Source organism: Ptychodera flava, chromosome 8, assembly GCF_041260155.1.
Source record: "Ptychodera flava strain L36383 chromosome 8, AS_Pfla_20210202, whole genome shotgun sequence".
Lineage (NCBI taxonomy): Eukaryota > Metazoa > Hemichordata > Enteropneusta > Ptychoderidae > Ptychodera > Ptychodera flava.
In genome coordinates this window covers 30,445,132-30,466,222 of record NC_091935.1, presented here as the reverse complement: position 1 = coordinate 30,466,222, position 21,091 = coordinate 30,445,132, and the positions used below count along the sequence as shown (strand labels likewise).

Genomic DNA, 21,091 nt, shown 5'->3' with positions numbered 1-21,091 from the left:
AAAAAATGCAATATATGCAGGCATATTGGGTTATGCCAATACATTGATTGGCATATGTATAACATAGGTTATTGTTCTTATAACAAGATTAAACCACACTGGTTGAAGTGTGTATGAAAATCTGAAAAAAATATAAGCTATGGCTAACGGGCTGCCATATTTGATTACTTGCAAAACCAATTGGCGTACCTTGTGGGCAGTAGTGAATATTAGGGGAAAGGACAACATTTCGAATTTATTTCGTGTAACCTTCGGTGTCTAATTTGAGTACAGAGCCAGAGAGTATCAAAAGATACACTTTAGTTCAAAGCCAAGGGTGGGTGTCCGGTCATTTTCACTCTTCTGTGTGTACTATCGTCATATCTTGGTATTGATTATGGACATGAAAACAGAATTAAAACAAAACGGCTGCCTGGTAACATATTTGATCATAGTTCAAACACATTCACAAAAATTTATACGTCAGTGTATACAGTCCTTGGTAACCCTGAATGGATTTGCCAAAGCGTGTCTGAATAATGACTTTTGACTAAAATGTCGAAACAAAATGGCAACCTGGCCACCATATTGGCTTGAATGATCATGATAAGACATTGAGAGCTAGAGTTTCCCACAGATGGCGCTATTCGTCAGGTTCCATTCATGTAAAACCGAAATGGTTTACATCCATAGGCTGCTGTTGTCAAATATTCAACATCCATAACTTCATTACCATATGATGAGTCAAAGACACAGGAGCTAATCTGTTCGAGCAGTCTAAAAAATCTCTGTGCAACAAATGTCCCGTCAATCAGATCTGCCGCTCATTGTGATATCAAAACAACAGACAGACAGACACATACATAAAAACAGGCAGACAATCATCGACACGACATTAGTCTCCGCTTGAGAACTCTGAAGCTAATAAAATCAATAGTTAGGCAGTATTTTGCAACACATAGAAAATGTAACTGGTTTGGGAGTTTGGGAAACTTAGAACGTTTTAAATGCGTTGCTACCGTCTCCAAGGGAATCCCGGAAACATTTACCAGTCTACCTTCTTTACCAAAACACTGATGCATCCCTACAGACTGAAGATTAGGTCCAGATGACATAGTCCAAGACTCATTACTTGATGTTACAGAAACAGGTCTATACATCCCTGAAGACGCTGAAGATAAACTTTGAAGCTTCGGATTACAATGTCCAAGGGTTGTAGCAGAGCTGATGGATACTGTTACAGTTTGTAAAATAGTATTTAGATAAATAATCTGCAATTGGAATAGATTTAAGAGGAAAACAAAAAACATAATAAGATAATTCTCGTACTTATGGTTCTTAATAAAATGAAATAAAAATGAAATTCATCTTTAAGACAGGGTATTTCTTTTAAGAGTTTTAGTCAATTGATTTTGAACTTTACAAGCAAACACTTGACCACTCAGTTCCAATGTCAAAATTGTCGGTCAGAGGTCATCGGCCAGAGGTCGAAGACTCAATAAAGTAAATTTGGTTTCATGTTTTTGCTGTTTCTAAATTTTAATACGGAAAACGTGAAAGCTAATCCCTCCGTTATCTACAAAATTGTTATCCAGTAGAAACGGGACGGTGACAATTGATGAAATATACCATATAACATTAGCTACCAGTCTGTTGTCAGTGTGTTTTAATCAAATTTGCATCAATACACTGCTTACCACTGTAACTCTTGACATCAGGAAAACAATTAGACTGAAGAAGGTGGAAAATTGAAGATTAAAGGACCCGGAGAAAACTGGTTAAATTCACCAGAATTACTTCCGTCTCTCCTGTGAATGAGTCCATTTCTGTCGTATCTGCCGACATGCACGTACTCGGCTGAAGATTCTACTTTAAATTTGTTCCTTCTGTTATATTTGTAGAAATAGCAAATAAATCAGTGTATCATTTTTGAGGCACACACTTTTAAGCATATTTTGCATAGTTCTGGTGTTTCCGTGTCTGTCCTAAAATTACCGATAAACTGTAAAACATTACATATTCCCGAAACGACAGCACAAAGTTGCTATCAAAATTGCAGGAATACCTTGTCGTACTCATTTGGGATGTATTTTTGGACTAGGTTGGAATTATAGATAGAGACAAACAGCACGATTTTTCTTAGTCACTTCCTGCAAAGACCTCCAGAGGCGGAAGAAATGGACACAGTTGAAAAGTCAGATAATTCCTTCGAGAGATATGACTTGGTTTGATGACGTCATGGGAAAAGTATAGATACTTGCTATTCTGTCGTATGTTATTTAATTAAACAAATGAACATCGCATGAATAACAAGGGCCACAAATTTGCAAAATGAAAAGTCAAAAACTTATTCATCTTTTTTCATTCTTTCTTTCTTTCGCTCACCAACTTATACATTTGTCATGAGTCGACCGAATCCCGTCGACTTGACGTGAAAAGAAGCCACGGTGGAATCTCCTTGGGAGACTCGCCGGTACAATTGATAAAAGCGAACTGATCGCTATCTCACAAAATAGCACACACCGTTATCGTCGAAGACAAACAAATGACGGATAAGATATTTGCTCTTTGAAATCGTCGTTTACGAATGAGATTCTTACATTGTCTTTAGGGATGGACACTTAGGCAATTTAGCGGGCAACATCTTATGGTCACCTTTAAGTTGAACATTTGTCGCAGGCAACTCAGATTGCAGATAAAGTAGTGAAAACAGGTCAGCCTTTTTCTGTTCGGGTTTCGATTAAACTGTCAATTCAGACGTTAAAATCGACGATTTCCGTAGCAATTTGCTGCTATATGCAGGAACCTGACGGATATTAAGGATCAGGGGGATTGTTAGACTACTCATCGTAAAATCGCTATCAAATGACATCTACCCACCATATTTCTAAAACCCACACATTTTAAACATGTGTGCAGTCAAAGCAACAGTGTTCCATGTATGGGATATCTGTATTTGTTTTTTGTCTGTCTGTCTGTTTATTTGTTTGTTTGTTTTATGTTTCACTTTTGCAATGATATTCACGTCAAGCCTTTTTATGCAGGTCTTCATATTTTTATCTAGGTCTTCAAAACATATTTAATGTAAAATCTATACATGTATAACTATTGATAATATTGCCATCATTTTTGTTTTATGAACGAGTAGACTGTCTTCTCATATTGTCTAAACTAAGTTGAACAGCAAATATAAGCCTTGCCGATACATTATACTCAATGTTATTGTTGACAATGAGTGCCATTTCGCACTAAAAGCCGTTATCAATGATAGCATCAACAGTGACAGTACTTCCGTACACAGTATAATAAGCGCACACGCGTTCTGTATGATTTCATAAATTGAACATCCGGCATTTTGACACGATTTTGGAAGAGGAATTTTCGAAACAGAAAAACATATATACAAAAGTTATACTGAAAAATACATCGAACGTCGTCGAAGACCGTTACAATTAAGCAAGACAAACAGTGTTCGTACCTTTTCACGCATCTACTAAGAAGGCAGTCACGTGCAGAAAAATCTTTAACCTTGATTATTAAAATATACCTATTATTATTATTATTATTATTATACTTTATTTAACGAGGGTAGTCTGATTTACAGAATGAATTGTAATTTCCATCACAGCCCTCTAAAACAAGTAAATTGCCATACAAAGAGAAAGCATACATGGAAAATGTATTGAATTGGGGACATTTGGATAAATATACAGATTATAAATAAATATGCGAAACTAAAATGTCATCAAAGGTCTCACAAGACACAATCAATCCAAATCAGAGCCCTCGTCCATGAACTTAGCATACAAATGTAGATTTAAAGGATAACAAAGTTTCACAGCTACGAACGGACGAGGGAATAGCGTTCCAAATTTTAACTGCTCGATAAGCGAATGATCTTTGACCCATAGCAGTTCTAAATGACGGCGTGTATAAATTACCATGACTAGTGTTGCGCGTATTTAAATGATGCATTTCTGTGAGAGGATGGAATAAATTACATAAATAGGAAGGTGCGAGATTGTGTAGAGCTTTAAAAGTCATTACAGCAGTAAAATAAGTAATACGAAAGTCTATGGCAACCAATGGAGACTAGTGAAAACAATTCGAGAGGAAACAGATGTATCGACACCTAAAATAACCCTGCCAGCTCTTTTCTGGAGTTTATACAATTTCTGGAGATTTGTTTTCGAAGTGCTACCCCAGACAGTGCAACAATGATTCACTACAGAAAGAAATAACGCATTGTAAACCAAGAATAATACATTTCTCTGAGTGAAAGGGCGCAGTTTTCGCAAAATTCCAATTGTCATAGACAAATTCTTACATAGCTTACTAATGTGATTATCCCAACTTAAGATGTTGTCAATTTGCACACCTAGAAGTGTGTGAGTAAAAACATTTACAATTTGGAGTGTTGTTGATTTGAATAGTGAAAGGGGAATCAGAATCGGTAAAAAGCTTGATTTTAGGACGTGATGCAACAACCATACATTTTGTTTTAGTGGTATTAATAGACTTAGCATTGTTGGAAACCCAGTTTGAAACCGGTATAAGATCCTCATTCAAACTGAAGTTGACATTTTCTATGGTAGCCCCGGAAACACACATGGTCTGGTCATCTGCAAACATTTCCAAATTGCTCCCATTGAGACACAGTGGAAGATCATTTATGAAAATTAAAAACAGAAGTGGTCCCAGTATAGAGCCCTGTGGGACTCCACAAGTAACCGGTAACACGTCAGAGTTTTCAGACATATAACTGACAAGCTGGTTTCTACCGGTCAGGTAGGAGCGGAACCAATTTAAAGATGACCCAGTTACACCATAAATAAAAAGTTTCTTAAGCAGCATGTCATGATCAACAAGATCGAAAGCTTTAAACAAGTCTAAAAACATTAAGCCACTGTACAAACCCTGATCCATATTGCTGAGAAGTTTATCGGTTAACTTAAGCACAGCAGTATGACATGAGTGTAACTTTCTAAAACCAGATTGAGAGTCACCAATTAAGTTATTACTAAGCAAAAAATTGTATAAACTATTGTAAACATGTTTCTGTAAAATTTTTGATAGAGTAGGTAAAAGAGAAATAGGCCTATATATAGTTGTTCATGTCACTTTTTGAACCACACTTATGGATAGGAACAATCTTGGCACTTTCGAAGCAATCAGGAAAGATTCCATTGATAATAGACATGTTGAAAATACTAGTGACAGAATCTGCTATACAATTTGCACCAAGTTTCAACAGTATGGGAGATATCTTGTCCCTTCCAGTAGATTTACTATCATCCAATAGAGAAAGCTGCTCTTTTAAAATTAACTGAGGCAGGGGGAATTTGAAAAGTAACAGGGGTTGAGCCAACTTTTGAATTAACCCATGCTGCAGTAACGCTCAAATCATTTGAAACATTGATACAGTTACGATACTTATCAGTAATTCCAGTAAAATGAACATTAAATGCCTGGGCAATGTCCTTATGGTTTCTTAGTAATCTACCATCACTAAGAACACAAGGGCTTTGTGTACGAATATCACCCTGAGACAAAATTTCATTCACAGAGCGCCAAATATAACTGACGGGTTGCTAGAATTGCTACTGAAAATATCTTATAGTACCTGCGCTTTGCGTAAGTAATGGTGTGAACAACCCTGTTTCTCAGGGATCTATACAATGACCAATCGTTGGGAGAATTTGACCTTGTAGCCTTAACGAGATGATAGTCCCTTACATGAATGAGGTCAAGAATCTCAGGGCAAAAACATGGCGGCTGTCTGTACCTATCAACCTTGAAGAAAACAATTGGAATCAATCGGATTCTGAATCGGTCTCAGTTGTAGTAGGGAGATAAAAAGGCTGAAAATTTCTGACGCAAAAAATAAAATTAAGAGATATGTTTAGATTCGGAAATGAAGAGATCGGATTTCTGAATGGAGAGGAAGTGAGCACGTTTTGCGATACAATGGCTGTTTGACTTGATAGAGCTAATTGTAAATTTTCATTTGAGAAAGTCTTCACAGAGATGACATTTATCGGAGAATAAGCCAGAGCTGACAAAACGAGGCCAATACATTACTTAAACGAGCCAAACAAACTGTGCGGCAAAACAATAAATCTCGGCAAAGGTTTTTCGCTACCTCCGCAATCTTCTTTGCATATTCAAAGGCGCCAATTTGGCAAAATGTTGTCGTTCTCCAAATCAGTTTTCCATCCAGAATTTCAATTTATGCAGGTGGGTCAACGTGATGCAACTGACGCCGCTCTGTCGCTATGTCCTTGTCGATTTGTGCCAAATATACTTATTAGGGCAAAATAAAACTTCCAATGTTTATACGAGCAATGAATTTTACATATAACGCCAGTAAAAATGTGTTTAACTCTTGGTTTCTATCATCATGATGATAATATCGAACATCGCGGATACCTGAGTCCTTCTTACCTTACAGTACACTAGTCCCACATATCTTCCACAAAGTTTTGACGGAGTGTTAAAAATAGCAATGCCAATTTGAATTCCCCGGATAAACTGTTTGTACAAGTTATCTGTTTTATGATGGCGACATAGCAGTCGCTACTTGGTAGAATTTCAAGTTATGCAAAATCAGATACGGCCATCAGACAACATACGATAACCCTTAGGCAGCGACACAAATTATGGTTTGTTGCAGCGCTGTGGAATCTCCAGACAAATATTCACAAGACCAACATTAAATACTCTAATTGATATCCTTTTTATAGTCTATATCTCATAGCTTGACAGCGAAGCAATTTTCTAAGATGTGGAACTAATCAATAATTCAAAAAAAACCACGCGCAAGTGGCAACTTTATGAACTTTTAAACAGGGTAGAACAGGGAGGCCACACGGAAGTATATCGATTTAGGTTTTTATGGTTATGGCTTTCAAGTGTTTAAAAGGCCCTTCCAAATGGTGTAGAGAACGTAGCCATAGTTACGGTCCGTCAGGGGACAAAATACTCTCTATGAGAAAAAATAAATAAGGTAGAAGGAAGAAAGGTTAGTCGACAGAATGTTTTCCACGCCTCGGCTTGTCTTCTGGACAGGACGCAGTATTAAACTGAATCATTCAAAACACGCGACATTCTTAATCATTTACGAACATTTATTGTTCAATTTTACCTGTCATATTTCATGATTACAGAAGGCTGTTTGTAATTTATAGTTATTCTTTGATATCACCAACTTCTCTAGGCAATAGTTCTATTACGTCATCGGACTAGTCCCGTTAAAGTAATGGCAAATTTTAAGATTTTTGTGATAATGAGACGATCATACGGATCTAAATATAAATACATTCCCGTGATAAAACACTCAAGTCTTCGATTCTCTTCATGTGCTCATAATTTTAAGAAAGTTTTCTGCGTAACAATGATGTAAGATCTCCATCTCCATCAACTCGGAAACCGATAGCTTGTTGTATAGTACCGCTCTCTCTCTCTCTCTCTCTCTCTCTCTCTCTCTCTCTCTCTCTCTCTCTCTAAAATTGTGTTTTGCCGAAGAAAACAAGGCACGCCGTTATCATCAGTGTAAACAGACCAAATTCGTTCGGCTAGCCTGTTTGTAAGGTTTATGGAATAGCCAGCTTATCAGCACAAATGCCACGTTTTCACACGCTTTTCACTAATTGGCTTTGACAATTAATTATCGAAAACACCGTAACCTGCTCCTTCCCTGCATTGACAACATAGCAGATCAGAAAGAAGCGATGATTAGATCGTTCGTATCTGACTAAACTTTCGCTATAGCGATATCACAACTTCGCTAATGCAAAAAACAAAGGTGTACCTTCAAAAGTGTCTTTCGTGTTAGCGTTTTCCGCTGAGGTTGAATGAACGACATACGCCTTGATAGAGTATATACATGCATATGAACACATAGGCAGACAAAGACAGAGATAGACAGAGATAGATTTATAGATAGATTACACCATAAGTATGTAAATACATACATATACATACATACATACATACATACATACATACATACATACATACATACATACATACATACATACATACATACATACATACATACATACATACATACATACATACATACATACATACATACATACATACATACATGCACCCGAACGGACAGACAGACAGAGTATGTATTCATACATGCATGCTTAAAGACAGACAGACAGACAGACAGACAGACAGACAGACAGACAGAAGAGGCGCGGGAGAGACATATGGGGTAAGGGATTACTGGACGGATATACAGACGGTGAACTTATTCATTGACTGGTTGTCTGACTTACTTGCATGTTAACTGAATCTGTACATATATACTGTACCAATTAATGGATACAACAATAACTTCACGGTGAGTTTGTCTTGTTACTTCTTAAAATCGAGAGAGAGAGAGAGAGAGAGAGAGAGAGAGAGAGAGAGAGAGAGAGAGAGAGTATTCCTACACCAATATCAATGACACATTACTGTGTAATACATGTTTACACATCGAACAGAGTATTTGAATTAACGACTGTTACATGTGTCTAAAAGGTCTATAGCATAAACCGTTTCAGCATTGAGACGGGATATCTGAAACATTTCATTCCCGCTAGTCTTTGTCAACACGTTCATTGTTCCCATTTAATTATTTGAGTATGATAAAATATTAACGAATCGCTCTGACGAAAGCTCATACCGACTGCCGTTGAACGCAACCAAAGTGTGACGGCAAATGAGTTCTATACGCCAATCGGTGTAGCATTCTCTTCAACCTTAGAAGTGATATCACTCCAAAATATAAATTGAAACTCGATTGTGTAAAGTGTACGTATGTACTGTACAGCGTGCCGAGTTAAAGCTCAAATCGCAGTGAGCATTAAACAAACATTTGATGGAAAGAGAGATTGAAACCATACTGGAGATATTCAGAATTGCGTACTTTGTGTAAAAATGTCGTCGTCTTGGTCCACTGGGGAAATTAATGGAAATTGGGTAGTACTTGAAACATTGTGCCATCGACGGATGATATCTGCTATAAATAGGAAGACAACAAGGGTGGTAGAGTTACATTTTTATTTGACGACGCCGGGAAAAGTTCTCGTTGAAAAGCCTTCATGCCTCGATGAATCCAGTGAATTGAAATTATGGTAAAATTGACACGTGATATGGCAAAGGGCGAATAAAGTAATATTATTTAAATTTAAGAGATACGAAATTTCTGCCACGCCATGTCCGCTAAGATTAGCTTCGCATCTGAAGAAAACATTTACAATGACATGTCATTTTTCATTGTCTATTTAAATGACTCTTTTTAACAAGTAAAGAGCTCACAACAGTCAACGTGACGTATTGCACAATCTAGATGTATAATTTTTTGTTTTTAATAGTTCAACGAAGTGGTCTCGCGCTAGTCATAAATTTTAAATGGACTTTTGTAATTAGCTGGGTAAAAATATCCGTTGGTCGACGCGAAATGCATCCAAAGCTGACGAAGTTGGCTGGCGGAGTGATTGCATCGTACTCCCGGAGCAGTCTGAAAATCTCAAATGGAGAGGGCAGTATCGATGTGTTGACATCAGTTTTATCAATTCTGATATTATTACCCGCAAGAAGCACGCCCAGCTGTGAACGGTTTTTTTACATTCGCCTAGGGGGTCCGACGAACATCACGACATCTGCCACAAATTTTGTCTGGAGCATCCAGCTTACTCGTGTGTACTCGCCACGGACGACAAAGCGACGGTTCACGCTTCAGTCCATGTGTCCACGGTGACTCTAAAGCCCTCGACCGATAAAGCGATATGTAAGCAGAAATGTCTCCAAACGGATTGTGAGTGGTTTCAAGACTCAACGAGACAGGAACAAAAACATATTGAAACCCAGACCGGATTGCAGTTTGAAAGTGATCAACGGAAGTTCGTCGTACAAATTCCAAGGAATGTGGTCATTGCATTTATATCCGTTGTTTTTCGTGCTAGTTATTTTTCTCGGTGCTTTTTTCAAAGGTGGGTTTTATTTGCTTAATTTGTCCATCATTATAGCTAAGGTTTCCGTGTATTTTTGTACTATTTATCTATGAATGCATACTTTTTGTCATTGCGACGTTCGTAAAGCAAACATTACCAATCTTCGTCATGAAGTTATTTAGAATAGGGGAATTGTGTCAGGCCGGTGATCTTTGTCTGTTTTCTTAAATGTTAAAATTCGCGAGCATGCTGGAGGATAGGATGTGGTAAGAATTACGCCATGGGATCACTGCGCGATTTAGTCATCTCAGCTCGATTCGAACGAACAGCGCATATACGACTCGTCCCGTGGATTATTACGTACCAGTCGGTTGTGTCATGCGTACCTCACCTGCTACAGCGTCTATTACCAGTAACCTATGACATGCAAATTACACTCACGGAGTTTATTGAGAAATGGAGATATTACTCACCACTTTAAGATGTATGAAGTCTTCCGGCTGACGTCAAAAGGAGGATATTTTACATCTGTCTATCACATCCATCGTAGGAAAATGGTTCATCATTTGGTTGCGTGTCGGTAATTGACTCGTGTTCTGGTCTTTGAGGTCGCTACTCTGTTTCCTACCATAAACAATGCGACTGCATTGAGTATCAGTAATGCCTGCTTAAAACCTACCTTTAGTATCTACTCCTCACATTCCACTGTCTAATTACTGTGCCCCCAAATCAATAAGTCCTGAGGATTCACTACAATTTGTTTAGAGTAAAATCCAACCACTTTTGAAATGGCAGAGAGAAACACCTGCCAGAGATAATAAGTTAAATCCACAAACACAAGACCAGCAGAGCAATCATTGTTAATGGCTGGCAGTATTTATCATTCAACAGTTCCCTCATGGTACCACAACATCTTAGCTTTGTTAGCTCGGGAAACGGGTCAAAATTACGATGTTGGTGTAGAAAAGAGAGCTAGGAAAATAAGTAATTGAATCTTCAGTGCAATATTCTGTGATCCGATGAAAGTTAGTCTTAAATCAGCGCATCAAAGGCTGTCTCCGGTGAACACGGACCATACACTTCCCGGAATAAACGTGAATATCTATTTAGTTTCGGCGCAGTACACGGTCGAAGACATAAGATACGAATGGTCTGCTAAATACGTGATGATTTTCACAAAAGGCACGCGGTTTCAGCACCCTCTCATTCGTCTTGTTTTGAACGAACATATATTTTATTAATCGAGCTGTTTGAAAACAACTCGAATATACCAGTGTAGTTGATGTATATATATATGAGTTGTATATTATTCTACCTTTCCATATCTCCGTCGTTTTGTTTGCTCGTATTTTTTCTCGTTCATGTGACCGAGTTCGCTGTTCATTGTCGTTGTTTTTGTTGTCTTTGATTAGTTTTATCAGACAATGATCAGTAGATTCAAAACTTTAGAGTACTGGCGACATGACAACTTTTTCCCGCTAAGATTAAATGTTAACTCTCGAGGCATCAGATCGCCATTGCTTTAACTTTTAACAAAATAACTTAAAATATCTGCAATGAAATATCTTAATATCGTAAATCTTCGCGGATTCATTCTATGGCTAGCGACACACTTTGGGCAAAATTTATCCGACGGTACCTGAGAACAAAGGTAGATGTAGTTTTATAGGATAATGTACACCAGGCAGATGAAAATGAATAAATATGAAAATGAGCCAAGCCTTCGGACGTCAGGAAATTACCCGTGGGTAGAACTACTTTCTCCGTGATCTTAGATACGCAGTGCGATGACACCAATTACTAACTCAAAATTCCGCGACTTTTCAATCAATTAATCAATCAATTACGTTTAGTAAATAAAGAACTCTTAAATGTCGATAAACTGATATGTATGATATGTATTTACTATTAATTAAAAAGGGACATAAAAAAATCAGCACAAAGTTCAAACGAAGAAAAAGATCTTCCAATGAAACGTTTCTCGTTGGACTCAAAGAATGCAATAATGTTTTAAGTGGGATCATAATTTTTTAATTTCACAATAACTGGAGCCCTATCGCTTTTCAAGGACGCAACGGGATTATAATTTGACCACTAAGCTAATTGATCTTTCACACAGTCATTAAACTAATAAGTATATTCCAATATAGGCAAAACGCATGGCCAGCGCACGTTGCTGATATTGTATCTTGCTAGATGTGTATCTTGAATTCATTTGGTTCTGAGTCTTCAAAGATTCTCAAACAGACAAGCAAATGCGAAACTACATTCCTCTTTCTAATATACACACTCTTTATATCGTCTATTGTAATTTGACCTTCGCTATTTATTTTCATTGATAGCAAACACGGTGTGATTTACATTTCACATTTGTCATTCAAATGACGTGTTCTCCATAACATCCCTTTAAAGGGAAAAAAATAGCATCAATCTAACCGAACGTCTATGTGTTTTCCGTGATTGCCGAGTGATGTTGAACCCATTTCTCGGAATTCCATCGGGAGCTCGCGACTGTCCGGTACTTTTGTGAGAGAAGTGGCAATTCATATCAACGAACACGGAATATTACTTCTTTGCGCCGCATTATTAACCGGGGCTATTCAGAACACGTCTACGGCAGTTTCCGCCTGTGTGCGTCTGAACAAGTGGGAGACCGGTGAACAACTGTTAATTTACTCAGAAATTTATTTGCGGTTTTTACTCGGTGAGACGGCGCTCGCGACTCACACCTATATGGGTGTTGATGAGACGAAATTATCGTTGAAACGCCATCGTCGAACGGTGATTGTCGGTAAAATGGCAAGAAGTGCAAATCTTCGAAGTCTCGGCACCCATAAAGTCGAATGTTTTTTTCTTCTTCTTTGGAATCATGCTAGGCGTTCCACTGCAGTAAACTTTCCACCCGTGGTTTCAACTTTGACTCGAAGGAGTTGGCCGTGTTGCTGCAAATTTCCTCATCCACGACGTGACAACAATTTCAGCGCAGAGAAGACCAAATACTTATAGATGCAATGGCTCACTTGGTTCAATTGCGACTAACTCCCTCTACTTCAAGCAAAGTGGTCAGGGTCATTGAGATATGCTTACAGACGAGTTCATAGTGTCACCATTTCATCTTGTTTGCCATGTTTGTACAAATTAAAATATAGAGTCCTGGCCTACATTAAGTACTCTTATGGATATATATCATATGTGGAAAGAATACCTTTCAATATCGTCTGTCAGTGATAAACGTTTAAGTTTACATCTTTTCTGTTGATTTTCTTTAATTGCTTCGTATCTTCAATAAACTAGAACTTAAATGGAAATGATAGACAACACTTTTTCAATCAGATGTTTATTATTGCTGTTTCAAAACTGATATCAATTATTAATCGTAGCAACCGAGACTTAATAAAAGTCGGCCTATAGCGACGAAAGCTTTGAATAATTACCGGTGTGTGACACGTATGGGCATAAAACATACATACTATCATTTTCGATTACGAAGTGGACAAAGTATACACTGTATTGCGCGTGACGTGGTTTAAAATGTACTATAATAGTGCCTAGTGGAGTTATCACCTGTGCTGTGTTACATAGTCTTCGTGTGTCACACACATTTCAGTTTTCGATACTGAGTTGTCGCACTTTTCTCGGTAAATATCTGCACGCAAGTCAAGGGTCACGACTGGGTGTCGCTGCAAAGCCGCGCGGTATGGCTCAGGTGGAAAGGCTTATCGGTGGCTTACGCCATGAAGCAGTGCTCCAGTAAAAGGGGATTACAGCTGTTTTCTCAGGGCTGTTGGATGGGGAGCGGTGATTCAGTACGTAAACACTTCTCGTCGTACGCAAGGAGGCACCATCGGTTATTACCTGGGCTATTTTAAGTCTGTAGATTCCGAGTGGAACATGCAGCGATGCCATGCAAAATCCGGTGTAGCCATCAAAGGCGATAATTCAACGCGGCGAGTGTTCCCGCCGCGATGCATAATTGATAACACAACTATTTGATGGGTCGCTGTCAAGTTAAATCAATCAGCGGTTTGTTAAATGCGTCCATCGTGAATCCAGACCTGTCGAGTTCGTGTGATTCCTACATACCAAACAGAGCGTGTAACTTTGGCGAAACGGGAAACTAAAAACACAGCGGACGTATCTATATCGACTTTTTTGGACTTACGATTTCCAAAAATACGAAACAACAAAGATTTGGATAGCCAAGATCAGGCGTACAGTGTCAATAATGCCCTATAGCGCCGTCATTGCCAATTTATTACCCATAACATTGCGAAATAAGTACAAAGTCGGTCAGTCCAAAGTGTCGGGTTACTGTTCGACATAAACTGGCATTAAGTCAAACTAATTTGCTGTTATCTCACGACGGAGAAAATCGCCGAGCAAATGGCTACAATAGACACAATGACTGAACAACTAAGCTTGTCGATAAACGGATAACCGACGTTAAATATCGGGAAAGCCTCTAGAAAGTCGTGCCAAACGTGGATGATTCGCCAACGTTGATGTCTTAAAATCAGTCACAAGTACCTGCATCGGTTTTACCAAACACTTCAATGCAACATTAACGTTTGCGACCAAAGCAGAACATTGTATTTATTTTACGAGTTATTGGAAGACGTTCTAATTAATTGGGGGAAAGAAAACTATGACGAGTATCCAAGGTGCCAAACATAAACGATACATTCTTGTGTGTTCCCGTCAATCTCTATCCAAGTATGACGTTGTCTGCCTGTCCACGGTTACTCTACACAGAGTAACCGTGGTCTGTCTGTCTGTCTGTCTGCCTCCTTGTCTGTTCTTGGCTGCCACTCTTTCTTTTCTGTTCAAATGAATGAACATTTCAGAGTAAGCGTATTAATATTCCTCGTTCAAACTAATGCAGGGGTGTGATGGAATTTTCTATTCTCGGCAAAGTTAGTCATTTGAATGGCGAAAACCGTATCGAGCATGAGAAAATTGACGTTGCATAATAAAAGATTGATTGCAGCATACTTAAATAGGCAAACGTTTTGGAAGTTTTGGATTCTATAGCACTTTAAGGGAGCGTTCAGTTACTGTGGTCGGGTGGGCTGGCAAAGTCTGCTTCAGTGTCTGTCAACGTCAGTGAAGTCAATATGAAAAATTACTCCTGCCTCTTTAGAAGACCATAAAAATATTATGAACCCCTGCGTCATTATATTGCTACAGTAACTTTTAATGGCTTTGTCATACTTTTGTGTTATTATACTGAGAAGGGCGGTATTTGGCTTAGCATCAAAACCTGCTTTATTTGAAACCATTTTAAGTCTGTAAATTCAATTTTCAACGATAACGTACATATATATATATATATATATATATATATATATATATATACTTAGCACTTTCAAGATTATGTAGTGGCACCTGTTCTTTCGTTCTCGAGTTGGATCTAACGATGCCCTGAAAACAGGGTGAAAGCTACTCACCGTGAAAGCAGTTTTGTTGTTTCTTGTTGAGACCATGGTCACCTTCCATTTATATGGCCGCCTTTAGGTTGTCTGTGTGGTCTGCCATCTTTGCTCCAAAGTTTCATCGCAAGACTACGGGTAGCGTCATATACATTCAGTTTCTTTGCTTGGTTCACTAACTTAGCGCCATCAATTAATTTAACGGCCAAACGCAGAGTGATTCAACATGTGAACACATAGATTACAATATATGCTGCATCGTTTACAAAATTACACAGTGCCCACATTGGTCTGACAGTCTACCGGACCCTTCATTAAGGTAGTTCGCGCCTTAACGAATTGGAAGACTTAAACTTCAGCCCATGCAAACTTTTCTCGATGAAACTTTAAAATACATCCTTCGATATTAAGAATCCAAATAATATAGGGGTCACCATGCAAAATTTGGTGCTAAAGAAACAAATTACCCGATGTTTACCGACACATGAAAATTCAAAATGGCCGCCACACCTGTGTTAATTTATGGGGAGAATGAAATTTTAACAAAAATTAAGCCGGTGAAAAATTCATTTACTCCATGAGCTTCAAAATGAGACCCCGCAAGTAGTAGACTGACAAGGTATTGTAAAAGTTTGAAAGTCCAATCCCGAGGCGCGCACTCCACCTTCAGGTAACAAAGACATGCATGAGAAATCTTGCAACCAGCAACAACACGCCAGAAATTCATCGTTTCCCCACTGCCGACACAATTTTAGACCCATGCAACCGTTCGACTTGCTGAAGTAAGATGATAAGAAGACTACAGATAATGAAATGACTTCAGCATACGAAAACATAAGGAAAATCGCCTTAATTTCCCAGAATGATTGTTTCTCGTACTCTGCAATAGGGAATTTTCACTGAGTGGACTTTTTTGCAAATCAATTGAACGAAGTCCCATGACGACTCCACTCTGCAGCTTCCAATTTTAGATGACTGCCTTGATTTTTGCCGGTCCAAAAATCCCGCAGTGCATAAGGTTTTGAACTGCACATACAATTTAATTACTTATGTTTATTTTTTTATGCATTTCTTGTAAATTTCTTACGTCTTATCACCTGAAGATATGTTACAAATATCACGTTTTCGGAGTGACGTAAGTAGCGAGATTTCAATGACGAGCGTGATCGAGGAAAACAGACAACAGACTGCATTCTACGCGCTGGGCCAAATCTGAGCAGTTTCTCTCCCTCACGCTTCGGGTCAAAGGTTATGTCTAGCGCTTCCGAGCGGCGCTGATGTAAATACCCGCATATTACATTTGCTCTCCGTAGTGTATATAAATCAAATGAAGGACCCGACTCTTAATACTTAACTAAACCACAACAGTAGCGCGCCACCTGGACATAATGACCCCAGATTAAAATGCCGTTAAATTTTTTCACGAACTATATATGTCACAAGAAAGGCTACATTTTGTCTGCCATTGAGTCTTTTCCTGATAAAAACCTTCAAATTCATCATAAAATGTATGTTTTAGCCTATGTCCTTTACCCTGCCGGGTGTCTCAAAGATGACATCACTAGTTGGGATAACATTCATTTACAAGCTCCAATGTACTAACAGTATAAGTTATAAATTCGTCGTTTTGTGCGCTCTAGTGTGTTTCCTTACTCATTTTCTATCGCGATGCATCTTGGGATAGTAATTGGATAGAATTCAATATTATCAATGTGAAACACCTACAAAAAGACCAGACGATGTAATGCAATAATGTGCTGGCGATTTAGACTCTAATAGAAACCTTTTGATTTTCTTCAAAGGGTTATTTGCAAATGTCAGGTTAGTTAAATCGAAGGCCGTGTTTATTTTTCCCTCCCGGTAATGAACTCAAGCCAAGCCGAAATCTTACCTTCGGCAGCTTATTAGCGAAAGGGGAGGGGGTAATAAAAATACGGAAGATGCATCATCCAAAGTTGCATAGCAATACGTTTACTTGTGTCATCCGACAATTTGCTTCCTTTTCGCATACATTTACTTCAAGTTCAAGGCAAAATAAAAACGTTTGTGTTTCCGAAAACCTGTCTCCGAAAAATTTGGTAGGTAGACAGGAGGATTTTTTTAATTTTCGTTTTGGCGGCTGACCTATAAAATACGGTGCAGTTTAGAGAATATTCCCAATTTTTCTTTGAAAATGCGAAAACAATGTCTAGGGTTTGTGGGTTTACCTATAGGTCGAGTTACCGGAAACATAGCCATTTTCTATTGGACTAATGCGAATATATACTGCACTAAAATATACATTATTATGAAAAATAGTGAACCAAAATACATATTTAGTAGGAAAATACTATATATTTGTGTTGAGCGTTTTCTGATGAATACGGTTTAACCATAGACTGTGGAGCCTGTGTGTTGTATGTAGTTTATTGAAATTGAGTCATGGCTGTCAAAAGCAAATAAACCACTGAGGGGAAGTACGTTGTTAAGCAAAAATTGAATTATGGGTGTTTGGTGTGAGCTTTACCGATGTCCAATTTAGAATTGATTAATTGGGTGTCGACACCTTCAAGGTCAAATGTGTTGAAGTCCGGAATTGACCGTGTGATCCGCACCGACACCGAGTGTGCCCCGTCGTCGGTTAAAAGTTTAGAGTTGATCGCAGCTACAAAATATTCAATTAACATCGGTCGCCGATTGAACTCGTTCGGTACGCTCGTTTAGGGAAATCATCCTCCTATGTGGATCCACCGTGATTTCTCTAGAATAGGTCTCTAAATGCTCCCTTACTTCGGACATGAAGCAGTTTGTCCATTCCCAAATCCGCTTTCGGCTTGCAAAGCGTAGATACTTAGCTTTATTTGAATAACATACAGCGCTGCTAGACATGAAAAGTGTCTTTAGCATTTTAGCGTGAATCAGATAGTCAAGTGTTTACTATTGCTCTTCATCCAGCTGTAGATATGAAAATGTTGCTATGGTTACTGTCTTCTCTTAACACACATAGATATAGGGGACTCATCTTGGCGCCTCAATTTTTTTAGATCTGCACCTACATAAGATGTCAATGCGCACACGATCATTAAATATAACAGCGCGTCACAGAGCGAATCTTACAATCATTATGAATTTTGATTAGAAAAAGTGCTGGCGACCCATCGATGAAACGGTGCGTGGCAATTCGGTCTCCTCGGACACCGAAAGTCGCGATACGAAAATCAACTTCTCATTACGGACGTCGCTCGGAAAACACGTACTTGATGTCTATCGAGAAACAGTAATTAATTGCTTATTCACGTGTCTTACACAACTAAAACAGTGCGTCAACCCCATCTTGAGAATAAGTGCCAGTGCCATGTGCAATGTCTTGTGAACAGTACACGAATGGACTTAATGTCACTATAACTTGAGATGTTTGCCGAATGGCTAGATAATCGTTAAAGTTTCGTTCGAAGTACTGGAACCCCCCCCCCCTAAAAAAAAAAAGAAGAAGAAGAAAAAACCAAAAAGACAACAAACCAGATGAAAATACCTAAAACTCGATTTAAGTTTTGGTGGAAAGCACTGACACTTTGATGATAGAGACAATGGGCAGCGTTTGCATTGTACACAACGACAACCTGTCATCGATATGACCAGCCATACGATGTGTGTGCTCAATGCGCTACCATCAAGTATTATGGTCAATCTAACTCAGAGGGCAATTTGACTAGACTTAACATAGAAATTATTGAGTGTGTGACTGTCGCTTTTATGAGATTTATATTTTAAGACTACGTCATCTTAAAGCCAATTTACATTCTACATACATTTACAATGTACGTATATATGTTTGTATGTATGTATGTATGTATGTATGTATGTATGTATGTATGTATGTATGTATGTATGTATGTATGTATGTATGTATGTATGTATGTATGCATGCATGATGCATGCATGCATGCATGATGTATGTATGTATGTATGTATGTATGTATGTATGTATGTATGTATGTATGTATGTATGTATGTATGTATGTATGTATGTATGTATGTATGTATGTATGTATGTATGTATGTATGCATGTGCGTGTATTAAAGGGCAAATATCTGTGTAACTGTTAATAATTTGTCACCATTTTTGCTTTTAATGTCAAATAGAGTTTCTTGTTGTATATTTATTTATTTATCTATTTATTTATTTATTTATTTATCACATCAGCGCCGAAACTCATCGAAGACTGTTGAATTCAATGAGTCGATCATGTGCTTGAGATATGCTCTAATACCTTTAATTCTCTTGTACGTCACACAGGTGCCTCGTCAACTTCCGATCAATACCGTCTGGTGAAGCGCCTCTTCACAAACTACTCTTCGGAAATAAGGCCTGTAATAGATAAATCAACGGTGACGACGATTACCTTGAGATTTTTTGTCTCAAAGATTCTCGAAATGGTGAGTTTGGACTGCTTGAGACTCTTAATATCCCTTTTGTCCATGAATATTTGGTTTGTAGGACATCGCTTTCGCGAACTCTTTCGCGTGCGCAAGCGTATCTCTTGTTGGCGAGAGAGTCTCGAGGAGAGATGCTTCAAAGGGATGTTTATGTTCAGCGCAAATGAGGGAACGTGTCCATGTTTTCTCATCATGGCAGGAAATCTTGTTCTCTGCGCAAACCATGTCGAACAAATAAAAGCAAATCTTGACACACTTGCACAACTTAACTGTATAAAGCATCTTTCCTTTGACTGAATACTGATGGCGGTGATAAAAACGCCTGTCCTTCAGTGGAGTGTAAGTTCTATTTTCTTGCCTCTAGAACCTTAAGGTGTGCTGATCAAATCCTGGACGTGGCGGCTTATTCGTTTAATGCACAGTAACTTGTGATTCTTATGATGGTTACCTTAGATTCTTCATTCTGGATAAAATGAGAACGATACAGAAGACTGAGAAGAGTTCGTTGCGACCCATTCTAAGTTAGCAGAGCCTAACAGCGTTTCTTGGAGTGTCTTCAAACCTTCTGACTATTGTGCACAGAACTGTAGGGCCTTAGAGGTCCTGGAAACTGTCTAGAGCCCCGAACATTTCTGTTCCATTTTCCAAACGAGAAGTCATCTTTAGGGCAACTTCTATTACGCAAAGATCGCACATTAACACGTTATTTTTACGAGGATGGCTGTTAAACTGGCTGACATTAGGTCTTAGGTCGTCGTTAATTCGTACAACGATTCTCACATTTGAAGCATGCAATAATCAAAGCGCAACCTTCGTTTGTTGTCAACTTACAATATGTGATGCAACGAACAATTTAATCACGTCACTCCCTCACTCCCCATGTCTTGTTATTTGGATCCTGTGACCATAGAGTTTTGACACAACGGCTGTCATGTCACTGTGTGGTACGGGGCCGACTTCAAACGTCCCGATAGGGATGATGTAAAGTGCAGCGCATTTGTATCTTAAAGTCGAAACGATTAAAAGTCTACTTCAATTCTCAGACAAAAATCCCAGACGCCGTCATTTGACCGCAGCATTTCCACAGGATGGTGTTATTATTGACGCCCTCACATCAATATATCAATCAATGTATCGAAGCGCTTTGGCGAATCGGTCTCACTTTCATCACAGTTAGGATCACAACAAGTGACATGTCGCTATTATCAATCAATACAGACCAATCAAGTCACACCAAATTCAATCAGCGAAAACGGGTGATATTGATTATTTCGTCGGAAAAGTTTGAAAATTGGTTTGAATATCATTAATCAACGT

At 38.4% G+C, this 21,091-nt stretch overlaps 1 protein-coding gene across 1 annotated transcript in view; it reads left to right on the top strand.

The window, feature by feature from the left end:
• Positions 1 to 9,631: 9,631 nt before the first annotated feature.
• The window catches only part of LOC139139036 (neuronal acetylcholine receptor subunit alpha-10-like), a 48,722-nt gene continuing 37,262 nt past the window's right edge, over positions 9,632 to 21,091 (top strand). The window contains exons 1-2 of the mRNA XM_070707734.1: positions 9,632 to 9,968; positions 19,635 to 19,774. Of these exons, the coding sequence (XP_070563835.1) occupies positions 9,902 to 9,968; positions 19,635 to 19,774 (207 nt within the window). The 5' untranslated portion in view covers positions 9,632 to 9,901. The remainder of the gene's footprint in view (positions 9,969 to 19,634; positions 19,775 to 21,091) is intronic.